Below are 12,246 nucleotides of genomic sequence, written 5' to 3' on the forward strand. Positions count from 1 at the left end.
ATAGGAGCTGCCTACAAGAAACATCAAGGTGTGAAACTCTGGCAATATGGAACCTTTGCAATGTACTGATAATAGAACTCCTGCAATATAATGACAGCACAGGGGGGTCACAAAGCACTGCTGCTGATCTGATGGGACTTCCTGGGGACAAACACAGGGCACTGAAAGCCAGTGCCACAGAAAACTGCTCAGGAAGGGGAAAATTAACAATGAAATCTATAAAAGGACAGTCAGATGGGGTTTGGTTAAAAAATGGCAAAGGATGGTGGCAGAGCAGGCCAGGAGCACAGGCTGCTGGAGGAGCTGCTCCACCATCCCAACCCTGCACCGTGCCAGGGCTGGCAGTCAGCACCTGCAGGTAATCACTGCCCACAGTGAGGGTTTACACACCTGTGCTGCTCACAGTCCCTACCTGGACGTGTTTAAGTCATTCCTGAGATTCCCAGGTTTCAGTCAGCTGCAGAAGGCTTTTCAGACATGGACAAACCAAGGAGAAAAGGAAAGCACAGCTGGAGAAGGAGTCACATGTCCAGGCTGAAGGCTGTTCCCTGTAGGGATGCTCTTCTCCCAACCCTCTGGATACCACAGGAAAGGCAAAGGGCAGAAATGCCAAACCCTCAAAAGCTTCATTAGTACACCTGGTGAGTTCACCATGACCCAGACAACACTTTAAGGAGGGCTCACCAAGGAAAGCCCTGTGAAGCCCATCACCCACCAAGCCTGGTCCTTCCCAGCCCTGCCACTACCTCTGGACAGGGCTCTGCTCATCCTTGAAGGCTCAGGCTGAGCCAAAACCCAACCCCACAAGACGTGTCTGAGAGCAGGCCAGAGGCGTACGAGGACAACAGCTTTACAGCCAGCTCGAGACACAGAAAGCTCACAGGGACCTTTTTTCAGTTTTGATAAGCAGCAAATTCTTCCCTAAAGTGTTCTGCAAACATTTCAGGTGTCTGCCACAGCTTGAAGTTCCTCTGCAATAACAGCAGTAATTTTCCTGACCTGGATTGTAGCTCGCTCTGATGCTCCTTTAGCCACCAGCAAACACCTCTGTGAGCAGGGAGGGTCAAAGATCAGGCAGCAGCACCACACAAAAACACCAGCTCAGAGCTTCACCTGCCTCACCTGACATTTATTACACCCATGGCTACCTCAGAAAGCCCAAAGTCCACCCTCATGCTCAAGTGGGGCTGCTCCTGTGGATTCCCTGAAGGACAGCCATCACAGTAAGGGAACACTACTCCTGCTTTGGACAGGGCTTCAAATTCATTGCTGTGTAAATTAAAAGTGAAACACGTCTAGAACTGCACTGCTTTACAGCAAACTGAGAAGTTTAAACATATATGTACAGAAACACAGTCACAAACATACACAGCCTTCTTTCTTGGTCACCAGAAGAGATGCATGAGTTCACATTCAGGGTCGTTATTTTCTCTGCCTGGTAATTGGCAGCACGAAAGAACAGCAAAGCAAAAAAAATCCTCCTCTGTAAATACATTCCTCAACAGCAGCCAGGCTGCCTGTAACAAATAACCTCGGATAAACTCCTTCCTGAGGGCAGGAAAGGGCAGGAAGGACTCATCCCACCCAATCCCTTAAGAATGAGCACAGCACCCACTGCTGCTCCCATCCCTCACCCTGGAGTGAGCCCAGCAAATCACTGCAACTTGGGCTTCATGCACTGCGATTTCCACACCACAGTTTCACACCCTTGGAGCAGAATCAGGGCAGGAATTCTCAGAAACAGATTTTTAGAAGAGCAAGCTGATTCATCCCAGCCAGCAAGAGGGCATGCAGCGGGATCTAGCTAATTAACCCTGCTGCAGCCATTCCCGGGGCTGTGCCCCAGCACCTGCACTCAGCTCTGAGCTCCTTGGCTCAGTGGCTCTCATCTGACCCAAGCACAGGGATTATTAAATGCACAACTGAGATGAAAAGTTGCACAAACAGAGATGGAAATCGGGTTATTTTTGCAGCACAAATACCCCGGAGCAGCGTGCCCTGTGGTGGGACGTGCACCCACGGTGCCAGGAGAGCATGGGGTGAACTCTGGCCCACCGAGGCAGGGAAATGCCCCCAGACCACAATCCCTCAGCTCCCTGGGAGCCAGGTGAGGCCCAGACCCAGTGGGCTGGAGGGTGTTTCAGGCCAGGCTCGGCTCTGTCTGTCTGTCCCTGTGCCACCGCAGGGAGGCCAAGGGGCCCCGGGCGGCTGCGGTGCTGCCCGTGCCCTTGGCACAGCCCCAGCCTGCAGAGAGCTGGCTGGAGCAATCAGAGTTTACATTTCAATGGTTTTCTCTCTGCCACTGCAGCTCATAATGAGGCAGGCTCAGGAGGAGCCTGGGGATGCCGATGGACCTGGCTCCCTCAGTGAGACAGCCCCATCCTTACATAAAATCCCAGCGTGGCCTCCCAGCTGTCCCTGCCCTCTGTGCTATGACCCACACGTGTTCTCATCATATAAATTAAGAAAAAGAGACAAAAACCTTCATCTGTAACATGCTTTTCCTCACAGGAGCTGCAATGGCAGCAGCAGGAGCTCAGGAGCTCTGCAGCATCGCGTGGATGTCCTGGGATTGAACCCCAAACACTCCCTGCCCCCAGCACTTATTCCCAGAAATTTGTTCTACACAATCCACAGAAAATCTTCTCTCTCCTTCCCTGCTGCTCCTCAGCCCCAAGCCAGCCCACAGGCACACGCTGAGGATGAATCCTCCCCGAGGCTCGCAGGATAAATAATTTTCACGAGGGTTTATGGCAGAAGGTCTGTGCCAATGCATTGACTCAATCAGTGTGTGATCACACTGGCAGCATTCACACACTTTTGAGAAGTTTCTCCCCAGGGTCAGAAACCACCAATTCATTCCAGCTATTTCATTTAATACAACTTTAAGTGAAAACCAGAGTCTTCTACACCCAACACTGGCCATTAGAAGAGGATTTTTTAAATTCATAAAGTCTAAAAGAAAATACTTGGCAAACAGCAGCCACTTTGCACAACGAGAGGAAAAAAATAGCATGAAAAATACCCTGGTTTCTTATTTACCCAGAGCTTGCAGACCTTCTGAAGAGCATATCTTGAGCTGCACAACAGCCCAGGAGCAGAGAGACACAGCTTATTCCCTAGCCTGGCAGAAGCCCTATTTTGCTCAGAGGCTATACTTACAAGGACAATTACCATATTTTAAGAAGCACCTTTAAGAGAGCAGAACATCAGAAGCCAAAGCAATTACAGTTGGTTTTGCCATACAGAGAGCCTCACCTTACAATGTAACTAAGGTCAGCCATACAAACAACTCTAATTTCTGGTTCAGTGCTGCAAATCAACCCTGATGATGATGACGGCACCTTCCATGGGGTGACCAGGTCCATCCCTCCTGCCCAGTGCCCAGCCCAGGGCACAGAACAGGCTCAGTTATCCCACACCAGGCTCACACTGGCACTGCCCAGGCTGTGATCCCACACCAGGCTCACACCTGCAGAGGCTCCGTGATCCCACACCAGGCTCACACCTGCACAGGCTCAGTGATCCCACACCAGGAGCACACTGGCACTGCCCAGGCTGTGATCCCACACCAGGCTCACACTGGCACTGCCCAGGCTGTGATCCCACACCAGGCTCACACTGGCACTGCCCAGGCTCAGTGATCCCACACCAGGGGCACACTGGCACTGCCCAGGCTGTGATCCCACACCAGGCTCACACTGGCACTGCCCAGGCTGTGATCCCACACCAGGCTCACACTGGCACTGCCCAGGCTGTGATCCCACACCAGGCTCACACTGGCACTGCCCAGGCTCAGTGATCCCACACCAGGGGCACACTGGCACTGCCCAGACTCAGTGATCCCACACCAGGCTCACACTGGCACTGCCCAGGCTGTGATCCCACACCAGGCTCACACTGGCACTGCCCAGGCTGTGATCCCACACCAGGGGCACACTGGCACTGCCCAGACTCAGTGATCCCACACCAGGGGCACACTGGCACTGCCCAGGCTGTGATCCCACACCAGGGGCACACTGGCACTGCCCAGGCTCAGTGATCCCACACCAGGCTCACACCTGCACAGGCTCAGTGATCCCACACCAGGGGCACACTGGCACTGCCCAGGCTCAGTGATCCCACACCAGGGGCACACTGGCACTGCCCAGACTCAGTGATCCCACACCAGGCTCACACTGGCACTGCCCAGGCTGTGATCCCACACCAGGCTCACACTGGCACTGCCCAGGCTGTGATCCCACACCAGGCTCACACTGGCACTGCCCAGACTCAGTGATCCCACACCAGGGGCACACTGGCACTGCCCAGGCTGTGATCCCACACCAGGGGCACACTGGCACTGCCCAGACTCAGTGATCCCACACCAGGGGCACACTGGCACTGCCCAGGCTCATTTATCCCACACCAGGCTCACACCTGCACAGGCTCGTGGGTTCATGAGCTGCCTTTGCCCCCTGCTCCAGTAAAGAGGATTTGGAAAGTCCCCTGCCCAGCTGCAGTTTTTCTGGGCCTGACTGTACCTGGGCACATCAGGGAGGTGGCAGGAGCAAGGCCAGCACAAGCAGCCTCAGAAAGTTGTTTCTTGGGCAATGCACAGATTAGGAGAAATTCTCCTATGTCTCCATATGGAACAGGTTTTTGCAGGTTGGAATTCTCTATGCCACCACCTGCTCTGTAACTCTTGCACAGGCTGGTGCCAGGTGGCATCCTCTGCCATAGAACTCCTTTTCTGCTGCTCAACTCCTGTTTGATTCTGCCATAAAATGAAATCCACAGCCAGAGAATCCCAGAGTGTCCAGGTGAAGCAGTGGCAGGGAGAAGAGAGAATGGTCCCTCCATAACTATTGACCAAAGTGGAGTCCTACACACTTGAAGGTTGGAGCAGTTGTGGATCTACTGTCATGCTCATAATTAGGCAGAGCTATTAATTACTCTGCTTGATGGGGATATTAAACATCAGTCAGCCCTTGAAGTGACACAGGCATCCCATGGAGAAGGCCTCCAGCAGAAGCTCAGAGCTGCTGGTGTTCCCAGGATGGGTTCCTCTCCTGCGTAAGTGTCCCCCAGGCCAATCCAACACACCAAACTCATCAGCATGGTGACAAATTTATACACCAAGAAAACTACTACAGATCCCCACAAGGTCCCAGAAAACCTTGTGCAAGCAGCACATGGAAGCTGAGGGCCCTCCACACAACACACACCAGCTCCCACTGCAGTTCAGCAGGAAGGAGACCTGAGAATTCCCACCTGGACGCTCCAAAGTGGCTCCTCAGCAGTTTCTCCCATGCTGGCTCCAGCGGGAGGAGGAATGACTCAGAGGAAGGTGCAGCTGTGGCTGTGCCAGCACAGCAGCACCTGTGGGATCAATAGCCCGTGGGATCAATAGGCTCTCAGCAAGACAGCTGTACTGTACTGAGCCCGGATCACCTTCCTCCCCTCCTCTGCTCCCCACAAACAGCCTCACCTGCCAGCAGAGCCCAGGAGCCTCAGACCTGCCCCTGGGCATCACCCCTGTCCTGGGCATCAGCCCTGCCCACCTGGGCATCACCCCTGTCCTGGGCATCACCTCTGTCCCTGGGCATCACTTCTGTCCCTGGGCATGGCTTCTGTCCCTGGGCATCCCCTCTGCCCCTGGCCATCACCCATGCCCCCCTGGGCATCACCCCTGTCTCCCTGGGCATGGCTTCTGTCCCTGGGCATCCCCTCTGCCCCTGGCCATCACCCATGCCCCCCTGGGCATCACCCCTGTCTCCCTGGGCTGTCACCCCTGCATGGAGCTGACCCGCAGGTGAGCACCAGGACCGAGCCCAACACATCCTCTCTGCCTCGGGGACTCCACAGCCACCAGCACCACCAGGCTCAGCACCTCCAGGCTGTGGGGTTTGTTGTGGGTTTTAAGCCTTCTTTGATCTTTTTCTTGCGCTCTCAAAGTCGCAGGAAACATTTTTCCTGCTGCTTCAAAGGCCAGAGCTGGCACAGGGGCCCCATGCAGCAGACAGCCCAGCAGGACAGCCCTAAATTTCACCATGACTCAGTTGCACAGACAGCCCTTGTGGGCTCCAGCCCCTGGCCCCATCACCTAAAAATCCAGCTGCATCCCTAGAATGTTCCTGCAAAACCGACAGGCAACAGCAGAAGGACCGGTGCTGAAGCGCCTGCTCTCACCAACAAACTTTGTTGTTGTTAAAAATAAACCTAAAGTTAACAACACACACAGGCTGCCATCAAATCCCCACCCTCTTTCTCATCAGAAAGTCCCTACACAGCAGAAGGATCCCAAGCAACGCCCCAGGAGGCAGCTCACACCTGCTCAACAGACCAACAGGAGTGTAAACCAGGGCAGCACAAACGGACAACGCAGGTTAACTACTGCTCATCAAGTCAAAAATCAATTAACCAGGCTGCTTTAATCAGCCCATCAACAGGGATAGCACAGCACTGGGGGCCAGCCCCCCTCCTGCCAGGGATGCTGGCCATCACATCCACGCACTCATCCTGAGAGGTGCTGGGGTGGGCACGGCAGGGCTGTTTAGCCACAGCTCTACTCCTGCTCCTCTCCAGGTTTTCCAAGGGGAAAAGATGTTCCAAACTTGGCTTTTGAAGTGCTCCCGAGAAGGATGGAGGTCATCCCGCTCACAGACAGCCCAGCTCAGTCCAGCAGGGCCTCTGCAATGCCCACAGGTTCAGAGGAGATCACTGGATCCACCATTCATCCTGCATCCCTTTGATGGCCAAAGGAAAGGTTCGTGGCAACCCCCGACGTTACATAAAAAAGCTGCTGGCAGAATGAGTTACAGGAGCAGAAATCTGCAGCAAAGTTAAGCCCGGGGGACACAAAGTGATTCTGGTGCCAACCTGGCAGCACCTCCACGAGCTGACCACGGCCACAGGGAGAGCCCAAACCACTAAAACTCCCATTATGACAACAGATGATGCTGACACTGCCACACAGCACAGCCTTTTCCGAAGCCAAGCGCCGCTCCCGGTGGGTCCCTGCCCGGCGGTACCGATGGTTTTGGCATTCCCGGAGCGCGGCTGCCCCCGAGCAGCCCCGGGAGATGCGGAGCGCGGCGAGAGGGCTCTCTCCCCATCAGCGAGCTCCGAGCCAGGCGGGTCTCGCACTGCCTGCGAGAGCTCTTTCATCGGGACAGGTCAATCGGCACAGATCTCTCCGGACACAAACTCCCGCGGGGAAAGGGAGCGGAAAGCCCCGAACTGTGTGGGAGGCATCCACAGCCCAAGGGCTGGGGTTACCCGAGTACCCCACAGACACAAAATAACAAAAAAAAAAAAAAAAAAAAAAAAAAAAAAAAAAAATTAAAACCAGAGCGGAAACTGTTTTTCTAGTCCAGACCTCAGACTCTGCTTTAAACAGAGCACCTGAGCCTCACAATTACCACCACGATCGCTTTTTAAGAGCAAGGCAAGCGTGGGGCCGGTCGGGGCGCGGTGCCCGGCCAGGCCACCAGCCGTGCCACCAGCCGTGCCACCTTCCCTGGCTGCCATGAGGAAGCGGGCGCGTCCCATCGCGCCCCTGCCAAGGGATCTCATCCAGGACTCGTGGAACAAAAAGGGCTCTGGAAACCGGACACCGCGGAAGCGTTTCGGTGAGTTGGAGCACTCGCTCTGCGCTCCTGTGATTCCGCACCTTCCCGTCCCTCCGGCCCGGGCTTTGGGAATCGAGCAGGGCAGGAATCGAGCAGGGCAGGAATATCCCGGGAGGGCTCCGGGAGGGCTCCGGGAGGGCTCCGGGAGGGGTTCGGGGCCTCGGGGGCACGGCGGGGGTGCCGCTCCGCATCCCGCCACCTGCGGGAAAGTTGCGGAGCCCCTCCCGGGCCGGGAACGGGCCCCCCCCGAGGGCAGGGGGAGCTCGGAGAGGCGCCCGCAGAGCCCCCCGCGCCCTCCCCGCTCACCTTGGTGTAGAGCTGCGCGGTGGACATGGCCGGGGCGGGCGGCGCTAGGCGCGGGGCATGGGGGCGGCGGGCGGCCGGACCGACCGCCGCACGGACACACGGACGCACGGACGCACCGGCGCTCCGACCTTTACACCCGCCGCGGCCGGCCGGGCGCGGGCACGGGAAGCGAAGGGAGCGGCAGCGGCAGGAGGAGGAGGAGAAGGAGAAGAAGGAGGAGGAGGAGGAGGAGGAGGAGGAGGAGGAGGAGGAGGAGGAGGAGGAGGCAGCAGCAGCACCGCTCCGCCTCCGCCGCGCCCCGCTCAGGTATGGGGAGGCTCGGCCCGGCTCCCTTCGGTTTCCTTCGGCTCGGCTTTTATTATTAATATTTCTTTTACTTAAAAAAAAAAAAAAAAAAGAAAGAAAGAAAAATTAAAAAGCTGTTTTTTATAAATATTTTCCTTCCCGGCCGCTTTACCCCGCGGCTCTCGGCATCCCCATCCCCCCCGGGCAGGGTGCCCCCGGCAGCGCAAGTTGGTGCTGCGTTTGGAAGGGTTTTGCCTTTTATCCATCTCCCTTTCTCACAGAGGAAGAGTAATTAAGCCCCAAGCAGGTGGCCCTTGGTGGTTTTCGGGTCTTCCATCGCCCAACGGGCTCTGGGGATCCCCCACGCTTTGAGGAGTGAGGGACGGCATCGCTGCGGTGTCCTTTGCCAGGACACACCTGTTCCCGGGACAGGAGCATTGCCCTCCTGACCCCCCTGGAAATCAGCTCGAGAAGTGTGCCAGGGATAGGCTTTGCTCTGTCTTCTGCCTGCAGGTGGGCTTGGGGTCCCACCAGCACCACTGCTCCTGGGCGCTGCTTGTGTGCCGCTCCTACACCGGCGGCAGGAATTCCAACTTCCACAGCAACAGCCAAAAATTGATCCCAGCCCGTCAATCCTGGCCGTGCTGCTTCCCTCCATCCCACGGGAGCACCCTGTTCTGCAATTCATGCTTAGACGGCACTTTCGGAGCCTGGGAAGCAGAATGAAATGCAAAGCTCTCCTAATTAACCACTACTGCTATTCTTTATCATTCGAGGTATTTTGCATATTAAGCGAGCAGGCAGAAGCCCGCTCAGCGATCCTGCTCCCCGTCACCGGTGTTTGCTCCGTCACTGGGATCCCTCCCGCCCTGGTTTCGGGCTGTGCCGCTCACAGGCGCCCACACTGGTGGCATCTCACACTCTGCTCCTTGTCCCCTGCAGGATAAAACTCTTCCCCCCTGTCACATTTTCCCTCTTCCACCCCAGGGCCTGGCAGGGTGCAGTGCTGATGTGGTGGAAGGACAGCCAGCATTGCAGATACATCTCTTTTCCAGCTCTGATATCCTTGATGAATAAAAAAAAAATATTGCAGGTGGCTCTGGGGGGAGTCTGGGAAGGAGGAAGGGAGGGGAGGAAAAAAACTGCACCATGTCTAGAAATTGCCCTGGGAAAATTTGACAGCATAATCCCTGCAAAGCCTCCAAGAGAGCTTAGTCAGGCAAACAAAACTTGCTCCTCTCATTTCATTAAATCAGCTGCGGAAACAAAACGTGGAGCACTGGTGGAATTAGAAGCAAAGCTTTCAGTGAAGCTGGGGTAGCAGTGATAGCCCCGAGGCAAAGCACAGGCATTCCCGTGGAACACCAGCTGGTGTCACATGCGATTCTCCATTAATCTAAAACTTTAATTAAACTCAGAAACTGAAAACCCCAAAATACATACAGAATCCCTGAAGTACATCCTAACTGCTGAGTTGCTGGAAATTGTCTCCTCCAGGAGACAGAAGCTTCTTCCCACTTGGGAATCAAAACTTGTGTTGATCAAATTTAACAGGCACGGCCTCTTAAATAGCAGTTTATGGTACCCCCTCTTGCATTCACATAGAGGGCATTTTGAGGTAAAAGTTAACTAAATACCAGGGGTTTTCCCCTTTAAGCACAGTTTCTTTACAAGCACAGGATGGGTTGGAGTTCATTTTAAGGTCCTGCCCTTGTCCTTGTGTTGTAGTGACACATGGAAACCCCAGGAACAGATGGATGGATGGATGGATGGACAGGTGATGGCACAGCCAGTGAGGAGCATCAATTCTGACAGCTCTAAATGTCATCAGAACAGAGCTGGCTGTTGTTAAGTGTGACCCCAAGTCCTGAATTTTTGCATGCAAAGATGTCCCAGAGACCTCAAATCTGGATTTCACTCCTCCTGTGCCTCACAGAAGCCACCACGTGCCACATCTGGGGACAGTCTGGGCCTGGCAGAGTCACAGTACCCTGGGTGTGGCTGCACGGGCTGTTTCTGCAGCCTGCGTTAAAGTAATGATAAATTATTCCAGGTGATAAAGAAATAAATAATTAACATTCCTGCAAATAGATTCTGTCCAGAGCCTGCAGCCCAGCCCCAGGGAGCAGGGACCAAGCCAGCATTGTGCCACAGGGCACGGGGAACCAGTCCAGAGGTCATCATCTTGTGTGTGGCCAAAAACACCACCATGAAAAGCCCTGGGGTTGGTATTAAAGTCCTTGTAAGCAGGTGAGCACATGTAGAAAAGTCTTAAAGCCTTGGGAGATGCTGAGGATTCAAACTCTGGAGTGAGTCTGGGATGATGTGATCAGGGACTTGCATTCTCAGCCCTGCCACAGGCAAGTCACCCACACGCTCCACACCTCTGCTCTCCCTCTGTCACCATGACAAATTTAATTAAAAACACTGGTAAGAATATTTTGCAGAGCCCTGGTATGTGTCTAAGTGAAGAGGCTGTGACTGCCAGGTTTCTAAATGCCACTGGTTCTGTCTCTGTGTGGCTCAGAGCCCTGGTGCAGGGCAAGCTCAAGCCTGGGCCAGGCTGCTTCCCTCCCCAGTGGCGTCCCTGCGCTCCAGGTTTAATAGCTGGTTTGCCTGCAGGATTGCTCACTGGGGCAGGAAATGCCACAGGATTTCAGGAGCAGCAGCTAATGCTCAGGAGGTTCCCGGCACCTGCAAGCCACAATTCCAGCTGTGTTTGGCACCTGCAAGCCACAATTCCAGCTGTGTTTGGCTCATTACTGCCTGGTGACCTGCAAGCCAGAGGCGTAACCTGAGCACTGGCCCCAGGCAGGCAAAGGCACCACCAAACTTTGCGGAACGTTCTGCCTGGTGCCCTATTTACCCAGTTTACTGCAAGGAGATCCAAGGAGCTGGGAGAAGATGGAAATCTGCAGGATTAAGGAAACCCTTCACTCTTGAGTGAGAAAATTATCCTTACTGCATCACTCATCTGTCGGGGGCAGCGAGAAGGAGCCTCTTGAGGAGGCTCTGACCCAGCCAGCCTCACCAGTTGTTCTGGACCAACCTGAATCCTGTAAAGCTCTTGGCAGCAAAGGGCTCAGCCCCAGCAACACGCTCACCCACCAACAGCTTTGTCTCAGGAGAGTTTAGCTCCCGTTATCCCGTGGGAATTCACTCCTACTGAAGGCAAACTTCTTTTAATCTTGTGCAGACCTCATGTTCGTTGCAGAGGAAATTTGCCTCCAGGAGCAGGAGCTCAGACACTCTATAAATGTTTGATAGCTCTGACCACCTCTTCTGAGTTATTATTTTATTAGAAAAGGAGATTTATTATGGTTCTGGATGACTTGAATTCACAAAGCTCACCAGTGTGGTATTTTTTTTATCTCTCATATCGAGTGTACCCAACAAATGTCACAGCCTTTAATAACATGCTTTAATTAATCCTGGAATTCTGGATGTGCTATTATCTTCATTTTTCAAAGGGAGGTCACAATAGTAAAGGAAAATCTACATTGCTTGCACGGGCTACTCCAGGAGTCTGCGGCAGTCCAGGAAATTAATCTCTTAATCATTCTGCCAATTTGACTCCGTGGTGGAAGCACAGACCTGTGACTACCTCAGCTCTCTGCACTAATGAAACTATTTCCTTTGTCTGGGATGGCCTTTCCCACCAGCAAAACAGGACAGCTCTGATGTCCCCTGTGCAGTTTTTGGAGATGGCTGCTGAAAAGGGCTCCTGGCCGCCAGCCTACCTCTCCCAGCCCGAAGCTTCACCTTTCTGGAAGCTTCCTTCCTCAGTACCTGTAGGACAATCCCTGTTTGGATCTGGGGAATCCAAGGAACAAGCCTTGAGAGGCACTGCTCTGGTTTGTCTGGCTTCCTGCCAGGATGGAAACAGTTCCAGTGTCTCTCTCCCACCTGGTGACTCAGGAAGTTTTGTTTGTAAGTAAGTAAGTTTTGGGGGAAAGGGTGAAAAAGCAGGAGCTGGAGGAAAGATGGCAGAAGCTGAAGGGCTGAAGGAGAGAGAAACAGCTGCCGATAAGCAGCAGCAGCA

General features: G+C 54.2%; 1 protein-coding gene across 1 annotated transcript in view; it reads right to left on the bottom strand.

Moving 5' to 3' along the window:
• MYO5B (myosin VB) overlaps positions 1-7,149 on the bottom strand; it is a 147,640-nt gene extending 140,491 nt beyond the window's left edge. Inside the window, exons 1-2 of the mRNA XM_058824488.1 lie at positions 7,014-7,149; positions 5,789-5,961 (exon numbers count right to left, since the gene is read on the bottom strand). Coding sequence (XP_058680471.1) covers positions 5,789-5,961; positions 7,014-7,149 — 309 coding nt within the window. The remainder of the gene's footprint in view (positions 1-5,788; positions 5,962-7,013) is intronic.
• Positions 7,150-12,246: the final 5,097 nt, after the last annotated feature.

The sequence above is a fragment of the Ammospiza caudacuta genome, chromosome Z, assembly GCF_027887145.1.
Source record: "Ammospiza caudacuta isolate bAmmCau1 chromosome Z, bAmmCau1.pri, whole genome shotgun sequence".
Lineage (NCBI taxonomy): Eukaryota > Metazoa > Chordata > Aves > Passeriformes > Passerellidae > Ammospiza > Ammospiza caudacuta.